This window comes from Parasteatoda tepidariorum, chromosome 4, assembly GCF_982258835.1.
Source record: "Parasteatoda tepidariorum strain Cologne lab strain chromosome 4, Ptep-v5.0, whole genome shotgun sequence".
NCBI lineage: Eukaryota > Metazoa > Arthropoda > Arachnida > Araneae > Theridiidae > Parasteatoda > Parasteatoda tepidariorum.
The window spans coordinates 120,373,285-120,392,729 of record NC_141758.1 but is presented as its reverse complement, the minus strand read 5'-3'; the positions used below and the strand labels follow the sequence as shown (position 1 = coordinate 120,392,729).

General features: G+C 29.3%; 1 protein-coding gene across 4 annotated transcripts in view; it reads right to left on the bottom strand.

Annotated features, from left to right (window-relative positions):
• Positions 1 to 19,445, bottom strand: part of didum (dilute class unconventional myosin) — a 130,564-nt gene that overhangs the window by 9,612 nt on the left and 101,507 nt on the right. For 3 of the 4 annotated variants that reach the window (XM_043053814.3, XM_043053815.3, XM_087161987.1), the window contains 6 exons: positions 19,342 to 19,432; positions 18,328 to 18,360; positions 13,704 to 13,844; positions 8,635 to 8,786; positions 4,728 to 4,817; positions 2,904 to 3,054 (listed from right to left, as the gene is read on the bottom strand). In XM_043053814.3, coding sequence (XP_042909748.1) covers positions 2,904 to 3,054; positions 4,728 to 4,817; positions 8,635 to 8,786; positions 13,704 to 13,844; positions 18,328 to 18,360; positions 19,342 to 19,432 — 658 coding nt within the window. The remainder of the gene's footprint in view (positions 1 to 2,903; positions 3,055 to 4,727; positions 4,818 to 8,634; positions 8,787 to 13,703; positions 13,845 to 18,327; positions 18,361 to 19,341; positions 19,433 to 19,445) is intronic. The other variant, XM_043053816.3, reaches the window with a different exon arrangement.

The window sequence follows — 19,445 nt, the reverse complement described above, 5'->3', positions numbered from 1 at the left end:
AAAATAATATTTTTTGCTCCTTTAGAATTGACTTTATTTAAAATTTTATTAATTTCAGATAATTAATATTTAGTAATTTGTTAGTTCTTACTTTTGCTGTTTTCTTCTTTTATCTCTTTGGTCTCAGCATTTTAATTTTTATGCTAAATTTATTTAGTAAAATTACTTTAGTTCTTTTTACACTTAATTTTAATAGCTATTAATCTTCAATCATTATGGGCTAATGAACAAAATTAGTTTTAGGGTGTTATAGAAGGAAATTAGTAATTTTTGATGAATACCATAACATGAACTACGTAATTATAAAGTTTGACTTTTCTTAAGTTCGTCGATCATATTAATTTTTTGGCCTACTAAAGGAATACCTAGGTGCTCCTATTGGACCACTAAAGTTTCATTGCTGGTGTGAACCATATATATATGTGTGTGTATTGAGAGGAATTAGTGCCTAAGGGGTTGTTGAAGAAATGCACAATTAATGTTAAGGCTATTTAATTAGGCATTATAGCAGGATCCTTACAACAACAGGTTTTTAAACCAGACTAGTTGTGAGGATGTGTGTTATATCTCCGGGGCAGATGGCGCTGCTGTCCCTGGGGTGTTAAGCCTATAACACTCGCTCATCTTGATCTGGTTGGTCCCTGACCTAACTGTAAAGTGTACGTTCAAAAAAGACAAAACAACTGAAAGTAAAGGAATTTTTTTTAAATTTCATTAAGAAAAAATATTAATTCATTAGTTTCTGAATAAAAAGTTTTTTGGAATTGTCCATCTGCAGATGTGGAAGTCTACCTGTATTCTTGCTTGTCCCTTTTCACAATTTTTATAAGGGGCCAAACACCAGTCCTACATCAAATGGAATTTTTTTTATAGCTACCATGTCTACCACTTTGTTTCTTTTTGCAGTCTATTGCTTACTTTGTTCATGGAACTTATTTGATTTGGCATCAACTTTCATTTGTTTCTTACTCTGTAGTGATTCTTTGATTTTGATGTCCATTTTAATTTTGTTAGAAGTTGAAATGGTGCATATTTGACCGCTATTGATCACTCATGTTTGATTCATTGATTTGGATTTTCAAGAAAGAGTTTTGTTAAAACTGATGTCCTTGAATTTGTTCATTTTCATGTGGTACACTTCTTGTAGTGATTGAAATAAATTCTTTCATCTTGGCTTCTGTTAAAGTGAACGGTCCTACAAAAATCTATAAGATCTGGCGCACACCAACCCTCAGAAATGATTTCGTAGTTTGTTTAGAACGAATTTGCAATCTGGCTCTCTTATTTAATGCAAACATATTTTAGTAAAACTTTGCACCCATAGTTTTTTTTAAAATAAAGTTTTAAACGTATGAAACATCCACCGAAACCTTCGATTCGGATACATTTCGGTACTGTGGGTTGTCTGTTGTCTCGTAAGTATAAAAATTTTCTGTGACGAAAATTAGTTAAGCATCCCTAGCGTCGATAATAGTTTTAGCAGGCCGTGTCGGATCAAGGGTTAGAGTATTCCCCGCCCGATGAGGGAGGACAGGCGGTATTCCTCTTTATGAAAAGCAAATGTGGGTTAGTTTGCCCCAACTCTTGATCCAAACATTAAAATAAAAATTTCATTCATTGTACAACAAAATGTAGAAAGAAACACAACTGTGAATTTAGGTGATGGATGGCATGACAAGAATTAAGAAGTTTCGTCTATGGTAAAGCTTATCTAAATAGAGAAAGTTTGTGCTTAAATTTAAAAGGTTTATTAAATATTTTCTTTAATGTTGAAACAAGGAACTTCCGCTCCTTGTTGCTAATGGGAAGAAAAAATATTTATCAGTTTGGTGGCAATATTACTGCGTTTTTGTATGAAACAGATATTTCATATTATAAATAGACAGAATTTCATGGAACAAAAACGACTGTGGGAAAGAGCTTTCTTTATAGTTATCTTATATTATAAGAGCTGAGTGACCGCGGCTATTGTGTCCTGTGTCAGTGGGTCTTCAGGAATTGTATTTTGCAGTTATCGACCGCAATATTAAAAGTTATGACGCTCACTTTCTTCCGCTTCTACAGGAATTATTTTGTCAACATTTTAGGAATAACCTCTCATCAGTTTTTCTCTTAATCAACTTTTATGTATACTCTTAATTAAAAAAGGGTTAGGACTGCAATTTGGAATTATCTCTCCCAAACAGGCAAAATGTGTCATGAAGAAATTTCCCCCAGTGAATCAACTAAAAGTATTTATTTCATTGACATGATCATTTCGTAGCGATGCATCATTTTGAAACTACATAAAGTATTTTTTATTTCAGTGAAAAATCTTATATTCGTAATCGTCAAGACTACAAGTCCAGAAAATAGATTTTTCTACATAATAGGTATTTAAGGCAAACCAGTATGAAAATACATCTTATTCAATAAAAAATAACAAATAAAGGATAGTTAATATCAACAATGTATGACTCCAGGTGGATACTTTCACAGCTTTTATTACAGATTTTCACTCGGTTTTTAAAATGTTGATATTTTAATATGCCATTATAACATACCGCAATTTCAGTTAGTAATCATTTCTCGATTCCACAGTGAAGTGAATCTTCCTGGTTTGTGTTGCTCCTTTCTTGGTTTATAAAATAGCCCTTTTTTAATACCATATCATTTTGTTCGGGGGGAATGGGGAAAAGAGTTTTGCTTATTTTGATTGTTAAAAAGTGTCTGGAAAAAAGAAGTCGTTCGGAACTTTGTACTGCATAAAAATATTATTACACAATTTTTTTTTATACAAAGTTGCAATTTTCAAAATGAAAGTTTGAGATACTGTCCACCTCAAATCAAGGAGTATTATTGATAAGTTTTGAAAGATAGTCATTTTCATAAAAGAATTTTAGCTAAAACAATTGCAAATATACCAATTAAAGGCTGAACTCTTTCTTCCATAAGTTTGATGACAGCTTGATAGATCCAGACAGCAACATCACTCAGCACCTGCCTGTATTCGGAGAGATCGAAATTCCTCAGGCACTGCTCATTTTGCTTTGGCGTATTTTCCATTTGGAAGGCCTGTTGGGAAAAGATATTTCATAACATTTCTTAATTCATAAGTAAATTTTAGTAATGATTCATTTTTAAAATTAATGTATATTGTATAGTTGTTACAATTGTTTTTAGTAAATTACTTTTCTAAAATTTTAAATACTTTAAAGTTTCAAACACTTAACAGATTCTATAATTTCCAGAGCTTGAATTAATTTTGAAAAAAATTAAAATTTATATTGATTTATGAAATGTAGTAATTCATTTAATTCTAATGATTAAAAGTTTAAAATTAGAATCTGACCATTTTCTTGAAAGAGCCGAATTTATTTGTTTAGAAGTGAGATTATGGGGGAAAGGGGTGACTTTTTGTACACATTTAAAGATGTTGATTTTTCAAATCATGGGAGTCAGTTATGTGAAACAAGACATACATTACTGAACTATTCATTGAAGCAAAGGTCTTTATTACATCATTAAAAATAAAATTCTTTAATAAAATAAAAGATTTGTTGTTTTCAAAAAGTGTAACAACATAATTAAAATACTACAATCAAAGTATGTAACAACATTATTAATGTGTAGTATCATTCAATCAACATATAACAGGCTGCGAGGGTCAGTTAAGTAAAAACCTTCTGCAATAGAGTAAGAGAAACTTCATTTATATACATAAATTGTATCACCCATTAAAATAAAAACATTTATTGTCTTTTCAATATAGTCATCGTTAGCACCGACACGAGTCGTCACCCCAGCCATCAAAGAAATCTGCCGTCTGATCGCTGAAACATTTCTTTCAACATGTCATCATTTCTCAAGCATTTTCCACTAAGAAATTCCTCAAGTTTTTGAAATAGTGCTAAATCAGGACCGTACGGTGAATGACCCACCAACGTACTTCCGAAAGAGAAAGTTGTGTCTCTGCTTTTTCCGCAGCCTGAGGCCGAGCATTTATAGATTTAATAATGTACCTCTCATAATCTGTTGTCATTGTCTAACAGAAGAACACCTTTCTATGCTGAAAGTCTTCTTTACAATTTTCGGTGGAGTTTGAATGGATTGATTCTCTGGAGTGCAGTAAACAATACACGTTTCATCACTGAATAACTCCTTGCGAATAGCTCTTTACTCCCTTTGTTTTTATTATTCTGTCAACATTTTTGGCACCCATCTTTTTTTTGTAAAGAAGTTTATTGGTAACGTTGAGATAAACTACTGACATTGAAACGTGTGGAAATTTTCAATGAAGACTGATCCCTGATTTGAAAATATGCTACACCGAAAGAGAATGAAAAAAAAGATAATAAATTAAATAAGACAGAGGTTTTAAACACTTATTATAAATATAACTTCAAAAATTTTAAGAACATTGTTTTAAAAGCCTTTTCATTCTCAGTGGCTAAAGGAGCTGTACTGTCATCATGAAGTTTGATTCTCGATGGTGGCTCGAAGCCTTCTCGGTTTCAGATCCGTCGGTACCAGTGAGATCGATGCAGACTATCTTGTCAAAAACATGCGATTGGTTACAAAAGTGGGGAGCTTTACCCACCATACCTGTTGGGGGAATGCTTATCAAGAGAAACTGGGGAAGGAGCAGACCATTTAGAGTAAGATCCTACCAGAATAGTTTTTTGATTAGTTATCAAAAGTCATAATGTACCAGATTTTATGTGATCAAAACAAAACAAAAAACTTACTTTATCTCCACTGTACTGTTTGAGGTTGTGCAAAAGCCGACAGGTGTTGGCAAGCCACACGATCGAATAATCTAATTCTTCGTGCCGTTTCTAAAAGAAAGAGAAAAAAATCAAACGTCAACTGTTTTGACGATAAGAAGAAACTTAATTGCACCAAATATTAAAGATAAATACATATTTATTTGTCATTTCCAGAAAAAAGTAAGAAGCAAACAAAAATATTTAAACATTTATAAATTTAGTTACTTTCCTAATAAATAAAATTTTCTTTCAAAAAATGTTACTTTAACAATGTCACATACGATCAACAGTGCATAAAAAAATAAACAAAATGCCCTGAATAACTTTTGATCAAATTTTCAAGTACTAAGACTCAAATCTTTATGATCCGAGGGGTCGACCTCAAATATGGTAGTAAATGAGTGCAGATGATATTTTAAGCTACAAAACGTACTTTCACTGAACCTATGTTCAACGGATTTCTTCTACCCCACAAAATATAGGTGGTAGCTGCAAGCTGGGAAACTTCTGCGTTTTGCTTAACCTAAGACATAAAGTCACAGGGCAATAAATACTTATAACTAAAAACTAATTAGAAATTAATGTAAATGTATTAATTGTAAGTATTCCAGATTTGTGCATGATTTAGTAGAACTTATTAATATTGACAATTTACTTTTTTTCTCCCCCACATAAGGCTTTCCTCAATGAAATAGATATCCCACAAAAACAAATTGAAAGAAATGTTAGATTACACAAGAACAAATTGTTAAGATAAGGTATTCTAATTTCTCATAAATCTATCACTTCTTATCTCCCCCTCTGCAGATCCTAATGGGTGGTCTGTCTAAGCCCCCATCCTCTAGCGTCCACCATGTAAAAGGGGACAAGTACAAACGATTTGTAACTTACATATTTTGTAAGCAAACATGCATTTTTGTGTCTCATTTTGAAGCTTAAAATATAGTTTGCTCTACCTACGTGGCATATTTAAAGTTATGTTCGAGAACCATTTAAATTGAATCCCAGTATGTGAAAACTCGATCATTAGATAATAAGTTATTCAGGGTGTGTTGAAGCATCTTGAATGTGTTAGTGGTAGTTGTCAAATATAATAGAGCCTTATGTCTCTAAATTGGTATCTTTTCTTGCCTTTAATGACCAAAAATTGCAAAATTTTGTCTAAAAATACTTAAAATAATTAATTGATAATTAAAGTGGTCATAGATGACTTAAAATTTACTATATCTTAACAAGAATATTAGGATTATAATTTAATACCGCTTGTCATATGAATGACATTGGGATTCAGAATGAAATAGAGATTGACTTTATGTTCAAATATTAGAAACACTTTTCAAATTCAACAAGCTCTGTTGACAGCGTATTTCCTTTTTCAATAATACTTTTCAAAAGAGTACTTATTTGTGTAGTCATCCATATTTATGAAGCAAAACAAATATTCTGCAATTGCTCATACAAACATGAGTTTTTTCAGTCTGTAAAAAAGATTCAACCAACAAAGCAGGAATAAATCTATTCTATTCCCTTTCTAGCAGATAAATTAAAAAGCAGTACTTGAGTTCTTTTGCTGACTGAAACGAATGATTGTATGGAAAATATTTTGTTCCATATCTTTGGTTTAACAAATGGATTTCATAAGCCTTCTTCTCTAGAAAGATACCTCCTGGACGATATTTCAACTATGGTAGAAAAAACCTTCCATTTTAAATCCTTCACTAAAAGCACAATGTGTAGAACATGGGTGCTCAATCTGGTATGTTTTTTAGTTAGTTTAACATGTTGTACATAGTTGGCAGCACAAATGCTGATATAGATGGTAGAAGTGCTGTCATAAATACAATCTCTTATCTATCATAAAATATTAGTCCAGTCTCAGCCTCCACCTAGGTATGTTGCTTTGTTTCTTGTGGCCTGCATGCTTGATTGTTGGGTTAATTGATCTATGTTTCATCCATCAGAACCTAACATTAATAATTTAAATAACAAGAGATTATTTAAACAAATACAGTTTTTAATTATCTCCTCTGCTGCATGATGTTAAATTTCAGTTCGAACAATAACATTTCTGCAAAATGTTAGGTTAATATCTAATTGTTTTTAATTATATTTATTTAAAGCTTTCTCATACATTGAAGTGCAAAAAAGTTCCCTACTTATATCATTTTTGTCAGAAAATAGGATACCATTCCATAAGACATTTCATACGAAACTTCAGTCCTGTTAGGGAACATGGCTTGAAATAGTTCACTAATTCCATCAAATGAACAAATTTAATAGTTGTATCCCTCTTGGTTTAAATATAAAACTGGGTAAGAATTGGAATTTGTTGGATCCAATGAAACACGGATGCCGCCACTTAATGTTAAAGAATTCTTTAATTTTGACTGTGATGAATCCAAAGCATCTTCTTTTGCATTTTCTATGTATTTTATTCAATTTGTGTACCACAACAGTAGAATTTTTCTACCATTAGAAATTGCAGCATTTTCTCTCTCGCAGAAATGACCCATGAAACTCACTTTCACTGTGAGAACATGTGTAGTTCATTTCCAAAAAAATTCTTTTGATTTAATTAATCCTGACTAAATTTTGTTGGTATCAATAAATGTTTTGAAAACGAAACGAGCGCCGACAAATATAGATTGAAAACGACTCCATAATCATTCAACTACACATGAAAATAGAAACACAATAAGAACAGCAAAAAAATAAACATGCGTAAACATAACTAATCTGTACGAGGAAATACTGCCTTGCTTTTGGAACCATAGAAATCATGAAGAAAAATAGCGGTGAAAAATCCTCACTTAAAAGAAGGGAGTTTTTTCTCCAATAAATCAGTTACGTTTTTTAATCTTTTTTTTTATTTTTCAGTTTGAATTTTTTTGTTGTGGAGCATTTCAAGGAAGTCCTAAAAAAAATGACGAAACTTAAGCTTTATATTGAGAAAAATACAAGTCAAAATGCTATTTTTTTTCAAATGTAGAACACACATAAGACAGACACTTAATAGCATTTTTTTCTTCAAAAATGTAAGAAAAATAGGAAAACTGTGAAGCCTGCTAAAATGAAATGAAAATATAAGACTGTAATAAACTAGATTGAGGGTCTCCAAACTAGTTAGTCTCAAAGACAAATCTTCCACTAATGTATATATATTATAATCATATTCTTATATATGCTTCTAAAGATATATTAACACAATATCAGAATTATGTATTATACAATATCAGAATGATAATAACATTAATACAATATCAGAAAGCACTAATTTTTGAGGCTATAATCATGGGTTGATGAAGAGTTAACATATTTTTTAGTTGTTAATTTCTTTTTTATGATTAATATATATATATATATATATATATATATATATATATATATATATATATATATATATATATATATATATATATATATATATATATATATATATATACATATATATATATATATATTAAAAATAATGCAAAAAGCTAACAGTTTAAATTTTGTTAGAAGAAAACATAAAATTAATTTATAGTAATTTAATTTAGCCTGAAACAAAATCATACAAATGCTCACTTGAACAAAAATAAATCGCATCAGATTTTATGAAAGAAGTTTAGAAATTGCTATTTATTATTCGATTGATTATTTTTCAATGGCATGCAGATCTCTATTTCAAAATAACCCACATAGTTTGATAGCGGGTACAAAGGAGTTACTTAGAAAAAATCCTTCATAGACTCTGTTAGTTAAGTAAAGATTAATTTGATTCTTCTATTTTGAAAAAAGAAATGTTTTGTTTGTATACACCATTAAGAGATAACTATTAAAAGAGAATTCTTTTTTGATTAGTGAACTCACCACCTTGACTTGTTAAAAAAAAAGATTTCAGTACCTTGATAACTCTTTTTATTCCATGTACTGTGTTATTTAGTAGACTCCTAACTTTTTCGTCATCGTTCATGTAATCTGTATGTCGAATACACATAAATAATATGTAAGCTGGCAAACCCGGTACTAAAGTTGCAGCGATTTTTGGCTTCATATCTGCAATATAACATTAGCATTTATAAACTTTTAACATGCATTTATATAAAAGAAAAGTTAATACAGTCAAACCCCGCTATAGCGAACTTTCAAGGGATTGAAATTTCGGTTCACTGTAACAGAGAGTTCACTATATCTGTACTGCAAACAATTTTAACTCATTTTTCCCCGAACTGCTCCCTTTTATGACACATTATTTAAATAAATGACTCACAGAAAAAAGTACAAAAATGATTGAAAAAACAATATGTAGTTACAAAAAATGTGTTTACTTTTATTTTTTATGACTTTTCATATTGCGTACAAAACATTTAGGGATGGGAAACTGAGATTGAAGAAGCAAACATTCCATTCAATAGATAGTTTTAAAAATCAATATATGCATTTTATGTAGAAATTTCAAAATTATCCAAACAATGAAGAAAATAAATCAGTCAAAGAGAGAAAAAAAGTTGATAATAAGCAATTTCCTCTCTTCTTTTGGTTCACTCTATGCACACACAAAAAAAAAATATTATATGTGTATAGACGGGAGCGAACATTTCGTTCACTCTATCTGGGAGTTCACTATAATGAGGGTTTCAGTGTATTACACAGAATTGTCTCATTTAAATAGTTGTTACACAATCAAAAGTAATTTCTATTAAATTAAGCAAGGTAGAATTAAGTATAGATAAATCCATTTATTGGATCAACATAAATGCTTCAATTTGTCTTGATATTGTAAACAAAGACTAAACAGTTGCAAAAACAGACATCAGTGATTGTTTACAAACAAATATGCATAAAGTAAGCCTAACATTTATACATCACCAGGAGACACAGAGAACCTGTTTTTAAGATGTATTACATCTCTTTCTCCACCTATAATGACCTTAAAATTGAGAGGTTTTCTCTCTCTGAACCGATCATCAAAGATGATTTGGTTATTCGTCACAATTTACAAGAGGAATACGTTTTGCGCACGTACATCAGTGGAAGGGAAATTATAAGAAAAATAGTAAAAACAAATTTTGGAAGTAAAAAAATTTTTTTTTTTAATTGGAATACTAAAATGGTTAAAATGTGGCTCATTTTTTAATTCTACATCAGTGGAAGGGAAATTATAAGTACATCAGTAGAAGGGAAATTATAAGAAAAATAGTAAAAAAAAATTTTGGAAGTAAAAATAATTTTTTTTAATTGGAATACTAAAATGGTTAAAATGTGGCTCATTTTTTAATTCAATATTAAAGTAAGTGTTATACTGTGTTTAACCATTTAAAAAGTAATCTGAAATACTTGTTAAATTATTGTAACGAAAAACATAATTAATTTTGCCAGTGAGGAAAAAAATCAAAAACCATTATACATTATATAACAATGATCATTTACCCAAATAAAGAAAAGTATAAAACAATAAAATAGATGTATCCATGACGCATTAAGGAAAGGTCAATCCAGAGTATAAATCAATAACACACCACGTAAATAATCAATCTCAGTAAATCACAGCTCATTAGTAAGAAAAGCATGGAGATGAAAATAAAAGAAAGCTTAAAAATAAACGTAACAATAATCTACATAAACCAGAAAAAAAACTGCTTATTCAATCATTTGAATAAAACAAAAAATAATATTGACTATAAGCAGACATTGAATTCATTGAATAGTAAATGAAGGATCAAGAAGTTAAAGTAGATAGAAATTCTTTATAAAAATAAATAGCCTGTATGAATATTTTTTGAAAAAAGAAAGCTTGTTTTTACAACTTTTCCATGATGCTATAGAGATCAGAAATGAAGTCTTTCTGTTTCTAAAAGACATTCGTTTTATTTCACTCAGAGTAAGTAACACAATAAATCGCATGGTTGTCACAGGAAAAAAAATGAGTAAAATAGTTATTTTTAGTAGCCTATTGCATGAAACTAGTTACCGAAAACTATGAAAATAGTTGTCTAAATAAGAACAAAAATTCAGCAAAAATTTTATTAAATGACTTAATTGTCATATACCATGATCCATTTAGTCAATTTGGTGGCAATGATACTTTTTATGTAAACATTAGTGTTTTAGCACTAAATTTTTATATAAAATTTTTTTGTATATTTTCAGAAAATTAAATAGTTTTAATTGCCAGAATTCATTCAAAAAATACTTTTTTATTTAAAAAAACACACTTTTTCTAAGAAATTCTCCCTTTTATCAATTGATTTAGCAAATATATATATATTATGAAAAGTGATTACTCAAATTCAAAATTCATGCATCGCAATATCATATTAAAAATTGGGTTTTTCAAAATCATGCAGAATTTCATAGCAAAAACCGTTGCAAAGGCGATCGAGAAACGAAATAGACTTACGACAGAATCTGTGCAAATTGAACACATTAAAAAGTGATGACTCAAATTTGCAATCTAAAATTTGTTTAATTTTTAATGTTTTAATTATTTATTTAATTTTTTTAAATTTTATTACTTTTATTTTAAAATTTTTTTTTAAAGAAAAGAAATTCAGATTTCAGAAGATTTCGCGGGCTGCGGGTTTTCAACTCAATTTATGCTAAAAAAACATTGCTAGGAGTACAGAAAAGTTTCCTTTTCCTGAAAATAGTTGTCTTTTTAGCCTTATCAAGGAAAAAAAGTTGCTATATTCGCCTCATGCTGAAAATAGGTGCATTTTAGTCGCCTGTGGCAATCCTGAAATCGGCCATAATATCTCTTTCTCTTTATAGCTTGGTCTGAATATGGTTCTCCTCATTATTACCAAAAATTAGAGTTGATGTTATTCCAAGCATTCTTTCCCTAATTTCTTTGTCTTAAGGTAAGTGGGCAATTCCATATGTGACGGAATGACATTTTGACTTGCAAAATAACAATTAATTGAAGTTTCTATGTATCTAATTTCAAATAAATTTTTTTTCCCTCATGCATATCATTATTATTGGCATAATGCGCTTCATAAACTAAAAAAAAACAAACAGGATTTTCTATCTTTTTTACTTTTAATTTTACGAACTTTTTATTTGCGTGACGGAAGGACATTTTGGCAACCAAGCTTTTGGCATGCCGCTTAGAACTGGTAGTTTCTGCGAATTTTGCAGCTATTATTTTTCTGAACTATTTTATACTTTTAGTATAATGTGTAAGCAATGTAAAATGTGAATTTGGAAAATTAACTTCAGGTTGGCTAGCAGTTATTAACATCTATTTGCTGTGACGGAACGACCGTGACGGAATGACAAAAAGTTAAGTAGAAGAAAGCCTTCATTAAAAAAATGTTTTATTAATATGTAAATGATAAACAGAATGTAACAGATAAACAGAATGTAACAGATAAACAGAATTAATATTTATGTAAGATTTAGTAAAAATTTCAACAGTTTGAAAATTAGGTTGTCTTTGAAGAGGTTTTATATCTAACTTGCCAATGTCACATTTTATCTTCGTTCTCAGGAAATTTATGCATTATTAAGACATGTGACGGAATGACGTAAAAGAAGTTACTTTTATTTTATATATTAAACTTAAAATGTTTACATTTTGTTCTATATGCATATTTTTATCAAAATATTGCAAAAGAAAGATACATTTCTTTTATTTTATAAGTATTTTTCAAGAAAACAATTTGAGCACAAATGTGAACAATTCACTTGTCAACCATGTGATTACTTAAGAATGCTGCCAGATTCAAAAAATTAAAAATTATCAAAAATGAAACGGCAATATGTAGACTTTGGCTATTTTTGAACATATTTTTAAAATTAAAATATGCAATTCATAAAAAAAAAAAAATTTCACTTAAAAGTTGACACTTCCGTGGAATTGAAAACAGTTCTCATCACCAAAAAAACATAGTTAAGGCATTCCCAGCAATTTCTTCCTTTGCCACTTTCCATAATGCCGTCATGATATCAGTTTTTACATAGTTTTGTAAATATTGCCTCAGAAAGGTCACCTGTGCCTTTATTTCTATTGGATGGTCCGCAAGCCATTATCCATGGGCTGCAGAATTGACTCGCTTCATTACTATTGTGTGCCAACCAATCACCCAGGATTAAAAGTAAATCTTTTTCTCTACTCCTTAAACAGGGTGAGTAGCCAAATTATTAAACAAAAAATAAGCACCTTTTAAGCACTTTTCAAGCACTCAAATAATATTTTTAAGCACTTTAAAAAAATATCATAATTAGGTAGGGTTGGAAAGTTTTTGACAATTGACGGTTTAATCTGGTATTAATCGTCAGGTCAAAAAAAACAAAACCTTTTGGCATTGTTTTTGACAATTGTTAAAATTTTTGAATTATGTAAATCGAATGGCGTTTTCATACACTACAGACTGACGATGCGCCAAGGAAATAGGTTGGGGTTAAATTAATTGTGAAAACGTTGAATAAAACAATGTGAACAATGTCTTTTTGCATAATTCGTAGCGAAAATTAACATGGTAAACGAAAGATCTCAATTTATAAAAGGGAAAATTAAGCACTTTTTAAAAACACCCAATGAAAAAAGCACCTTTGAGGGCTTTTAAAAAATGCACACTGTTAAATAATACATAATCAGGGGAATGTTTCCCCTCTCCCTTTATTTTAACTGATGATCCTTTCATTTCCCTATCCATAAAGTGTTTTGAAAAAATGCCATAATTATTTGAGTAGAGCTGCATTTTTTTAATGGAACCCGCATCACCAGAAATGACCCATCATCAGAATGATAAATCACCAGAAATGACTAAATGGCAAGTACACAAAAAGTGATTTTTTTTTAAATAAAGGAAATTATTTTGATTTTGAACCCTTCTGGGAAACCGGACTTTGTATTGTAAACATAAAAGGAAAATATTCTCAAAACACCAGTGGAGATATGAATCTGACACATCAGTTGATTTAGGTGGCTGAAAAGAAAAATATATGTATGAAAGTGGAGTTCTATACCATAAATTAAATTTTTAATGATGGTTGGCTCATCCTGAGTCTTGTATTCAAACATTCCAAGGTATTCAACATCTTTGTGCTTTATGAGGGGCATGTCATTTGTTTTTTCTTTGCCTCCTTCAATATCCATGGGTTCACCACCTGCAAAAAACAGATATGAATGGATCATGGAAAAACTAATGCGTCATTCAAGTCTTAACAGCCACCCTAGATTTTATAATAGGACAACAACTTCTAACAATCACAGTTAATTTTTGTAATTTAGCATTGGAATTCTAAATTATTTGTTAATTTATCATTTCTTATTTTATCACCTAGCTAAAAAGCAACAGTTATCAACTCTGTAGCCCAACCCATTCTGATCCTGCATTTGGGTTACACAGAGAGCAACCTCATGCCTGAAAGCAAAGGGACCACTTAAGATATTTTGTGTCAGTACTGAGACCGCCTGCTGCCTGGTTTGTCTTATCAATAATGAATCAAAACAGTGCCGAGTGAGGCATCTCGGCCAATCAAAACAGAGAGAATGTTTGAAAGAAAAGACAACCAGGAGTTGAAACTGCAGTTTCTTGAGATGAGTTAAGAACAGGCCAGGGGTGATTGTGACACAAACTGAAAAACCGTGAAAATTTTATGCGTAAAAACCTGATAAAATATTAACTTATATACTATTCAATATTAATATAATTTTTTATAATTAAAATACTTATCAATAAAGAATATCACACTTCTATAGTAACTTATTTAAGAAAAAACTTAGTTCTTACAAGTATCGCAATATTGGATTTTTGAATCATGTAAATACAAATCGCGTTACACATGATTTTTTAGATCCAGTTAATGGGAATAGCGACATCAGATTTTAAACTCGCTTGATTATGAAACGCGATGCGCTATTTTGAAATCAAATGAATAGGATTCGCAATGAATAACTGTTAAATCAGGTAAATACGAAAATCGATGTTAGCTAATAAAATTGAGAGCATATGAATTTTGACATTAGAGGATTCCAGCAACAAACCAACAATTATAATTGCGGAAGAGTCATGTGCTTAAAAACATCTCGTTTAAGCGATCCAACGAAGACTTCAAAGTTTAAATTCTAGATTGCAGAACTTAATTCATACTCTAACTTTAAATTGCGGTGAAAATTTCGTCGGATTATAAGTTCTGATTCGTGGAAGTCCGCAAATCAATGGTCTTGAGATATACAGCATTCTGCAAAAAAATCACATGCCTTGCCTACTAATTCCAGGGTACACACAGAATACAATCACCCCTTACAAGCTGTGGTTAAGGGAAGTGTATATTCAAAGATGCAAATCTGTTTCACTGAGAAAGCATTTGGAAATCCCCACAATTACAATGCAATGTTGTTTTGAAGCTGAAAAACAACCAAGCGAAGCAATATATTTAGGAGCTATTCATTTTAAAAAGAATCACATTAAAGCATATTGTCTCACTACATATAAAGAATGGGCATACACAGAAATAGATATAGTTTTTAAAATTAATTGCGAAGAAATAAAATATGTAATATGAGATTTCATTTTTTTAAGGATAATTATTTTTTAATGTATGCTAATGAATGCAGTGAAATTAACACATTAGAAATAAAAAAAGGTGAATAATTAAGTATAATTTATGATATTTTTTCAGAAAATAAAATTAATTTTTATTTGCTAAGAGCATCTCTTTTATAAGCATGGCTCAACAGCATCAGTGTGACTCCCCCCGAACAGTTATAGAAGTTTAGTGTTCTTAAGATTTTTTGAAATTAAAACAGGGTACACATAAATATTAAAATCACTTCACCCTTTTAAATTGATTATATTGCACCAAAGCAAGTTTAATGGATTTTGCAACTTTGATTGAAGTAACCTGAAAAAAGGCTAAATGTATGGTTATTCTAATGGTTAAAAAAATTACCAAGTGACTAATTGAAGTGCCAAATAACATTTTTAAATTCAAATGATCATAATTGATACAAAAATGGTTTTAAAGAAACTATGTAAATAGCTGTTGACAAATAAAAAGAACAACTATAAGTACACAGAAACAACATTTCCTAAATCAGTTTTCTTAAATCCCTGTTAGCCTGATGTTTTTTAAATGTAGAAATAACTGAAGTTCGTTCCATAGAAAGTGACATCCAAGATGTATAAAACATGTTAAAGAGAGAACGTTAATTGAGAAGTTATTAAGTTAATTGATAAGAGGAAACATTTCTGTCTTCTTTAGGGTGCTTTTTATTCTTTCTTTGATAAATTCTTTTAAAATTGAGTTAGACAATTAGAAGCATTTAGCAGTGGACCTTTCAAAATATTAGATCACAAATATTCCCTTTCTTTTTTTTTTAGTAAAACAATATAACAAAATGTTACGCAACATGCTGAAAACAATACACTTTTTTATCTAAAAGAAATGCTTTTACTTATTTAATTTATTAATGATCCTATTTAACATATTAAGAACACGAATTTTTCACTAATTTTAAATGGATGCGTTTAATTCATAATACAGTGTTCCCCACTCATAAAAAACCTGATTTAAGTGCTTTTAATATCAAATCTACAAGAACAGAAACATTGCAATTTAAAAAATTATCATAACTATCCTTTAATAAAATCATTACCGCCATTTAATACAATTCAGCTGTTGGAGAGCATGTGTTTTAAAAATGAAAAAAGGAGATGTTTTTTTCGTATCAAATAATTTATGTCTTAACTTTTATGCTTTGAAAATTATGTAGCAGATAAAAAACTAATTCCAGTTACAAGTTTAAGTTTGTTACTCTTTGCATATTTTGCCTGGTCAAGTATTTTTTAAATTAGCTCTCAAGAAACATACGACCCATTCCTTCCAAATTGTGGAGAGAATTTTTTCCATTACAATTACTGATTGAATTGGTATTTAATTTGTGTACCTTACAATTCAACATTTTGTTTGATCTTTAATATATAAAATGAAAAAAATAATAATCTTCAACCCGGAAATATCTTTGGATAAATAAGTTTTATATTTGTGTGCAAAAAAATGTTGATTAATCTTGTTAGTCTAATGTGACGCTTATGGTCACTTAATTTAGAATCACAATAAAACATTTAAAAAAGATTTATCGTAAAGTCCAAAATAATTGATTAGATTGAAAATACTGTAGAAACTTCTATTTGTACATAGAACCTTAATAAATATAAATAAACTCTCTCGATTAAGGTGTTAAGAAATATGCGCCGAAAAGGGTCGATCACAATTCTATAGTCCAAGTTTGATGTCTTACGAGACCTTTTCAGAATTTATACAGCAATAGTTCTATAAAAAAAGTATAGTATATAAGATTAATAAAAAGACTACAGCATCGAGTAATGAGGGGTTCACCAACAATAATGATGAAGATCAGTATGGGTAAGTTCTCTCCATGCCAATTAGTTCGTTTGTTATTCTTAATTTCTTTGCAATAATTAAAGTATTTTAAATGAATTCAACAATATATAAATAAAACGATCACTGGTTAAAATGCCTAGCAGTAGTTTGTGTCTTTCAAACACGGTAACAGTAAGAAAAACAACAAAAGTAAACAAAAATAAATGAATAAACAAAATAAATGAATGATTAGGTGTTGCGAGATATAAATTAGTTTTCAATGTGAATTGTTATAAGATTATACATTCTTAACACGTAAAATGACTCTTATTTATTACCTTTTTACTTTGATATGTTCAAATATACATTTATTTCTAATGTACAGTTGATTGTTTTTCAAAATATTAAAATCGTTCATTTTATTATGTACTATACTAATACAAAAATGTTTTTACATGAAATTATAATTAGGTACATATTTTAATAACAAAATGATATTTACTTCAAAATATACCGACGTTTAGGAAGGAAAATAGAACAATAATGAATGAGAAGCAACTACAGAGAAATTTTACAGAAAAAATTTAGAAAAGAAAATGCATAAATATTTCTGTTAGGAAAAGACTATAAATGTTGATGAATCCTTTCCATTCATTTAAAAATACAATTTCAAAATCTTTTTGCATGTGCAACATTTGTTGTGTTAGGTAATCCCCCAGAAATAAGGAAGACAAGTTAAAAAGATTAATTTCGTTATTATAATAGATTAGATTATTATTATTATAATAGGTAAGAATTAAGTACATGATTTCTCCTTTCAAAATGAAATATCTTTTGAAACAATAATTAGGCTGAATTTTTTCTTGAGTTGAAAGTAATTCGAAATTTCAAAACTGACTTGAAAAACTAATTAAACTTTTTAACAGGGTTGGCAAAAGATTTCAGAAAAACCTGAAATTGTGAAAACTTTATAACAGGGTTGATAAAAAAAAAACCCAGAAATGTGAAAAAACTTAACCTCTCAGGATTTTTTTAAAAAATCTCCAAAACTATATATATATATATATAGAATACATTGGAAATGCAAACAATTGAAAAAAAATTAACAAAATTTTATTATTTGGTGTAGCATAACATAAAGCAAACACATTATATAAAAATGTTTTTAAAAAAACATAAAATGGTGAGTTTTTTGGAAAAAACATTGGGTCCAACCCTGTTATTTTTAGTCCTAATTAAGGATAAAAGAAATGGAACTCACTGTGAGGACTGATTGACGCAGAAGAAGGTTTGCCTGTAGAAAAGAGGGAAGATTAATGGAAAATCAATACCCAAAAGTTCAACAGAGAGCATATTTGAATTCCACAAAGCATAGTTCTTAAATTTGCACTTTATTCTCACAGAAAATTTCTTTTTTTTAAAAATAAGATTTTAGTATAACATTGGAAATAATATCTTCAATTATTGGAATTATTACTAATAGCTCAATTTTTATGATGTTCATGGATCCTTTTGATTGTGCCTTGAATTCCATAAACAAAGGGTTGGACATTCAACCATTTTTGAAACAATTACTTGCAAAGTCTCTTTAAAAATGATCACTCTTTGCAGATCCAATCATTTGGCCATCAGACCACAGGTGATCTCTATTCTAGAGAAAGCAAATAACGAAGGGTACTCGACCCAATGAAAAGCTGGCTTTTGCAGATTTTAATACTTTTCTTTCAGCTGAAGTAAAGCAAAGCTATTATTTCTTATCAATATAATCAATGAAAAACCAAATTAATTCTTTTTGTTATATTACCTTCTATCCTTAACTGAATTTAAGTTTTGGTGAAATCAATGGACAATAGAATTAGAAATGAAAGCAACTAATATGTGACAATTCCTTAAATTTGTAATGATGTTATGAATTCTCTTTTGTTTACTCTTTGGTGCAATGTTATTCATATTCACTCATTTGCCTTTATTTTACTTTATTGATTTGCGATTTCATTTCAAGATATTTATTATCGGCATTTCTTACTTTAATTTTAGAAAATAATATCAAGGAAAATATGAATATTTAGAAATAAACATACATCTAAAATGAAACTCACTAAAAAACAATGAATGTACAAAAATAAGACACAAACTGTTTAGTTAATTGAATTCTATGAAAATCAGTTAATTTTAAAATTGAAAGTAGAGTATTTTTTAGGTGTTACAGAAAATTCAAAACAAGCAGTATAGACAAGTTGAATATTAAGGATAGGCTTATAATGCAAAAATATACCTGTATCTTTTGCTTTCTTTGCATAAATTTTCAATTGCTTTTTAAATTTTTTGGTTTGCTCTGTCAGGTTATCGATTTTTTCTCGAAGATCCTATTAACCAACA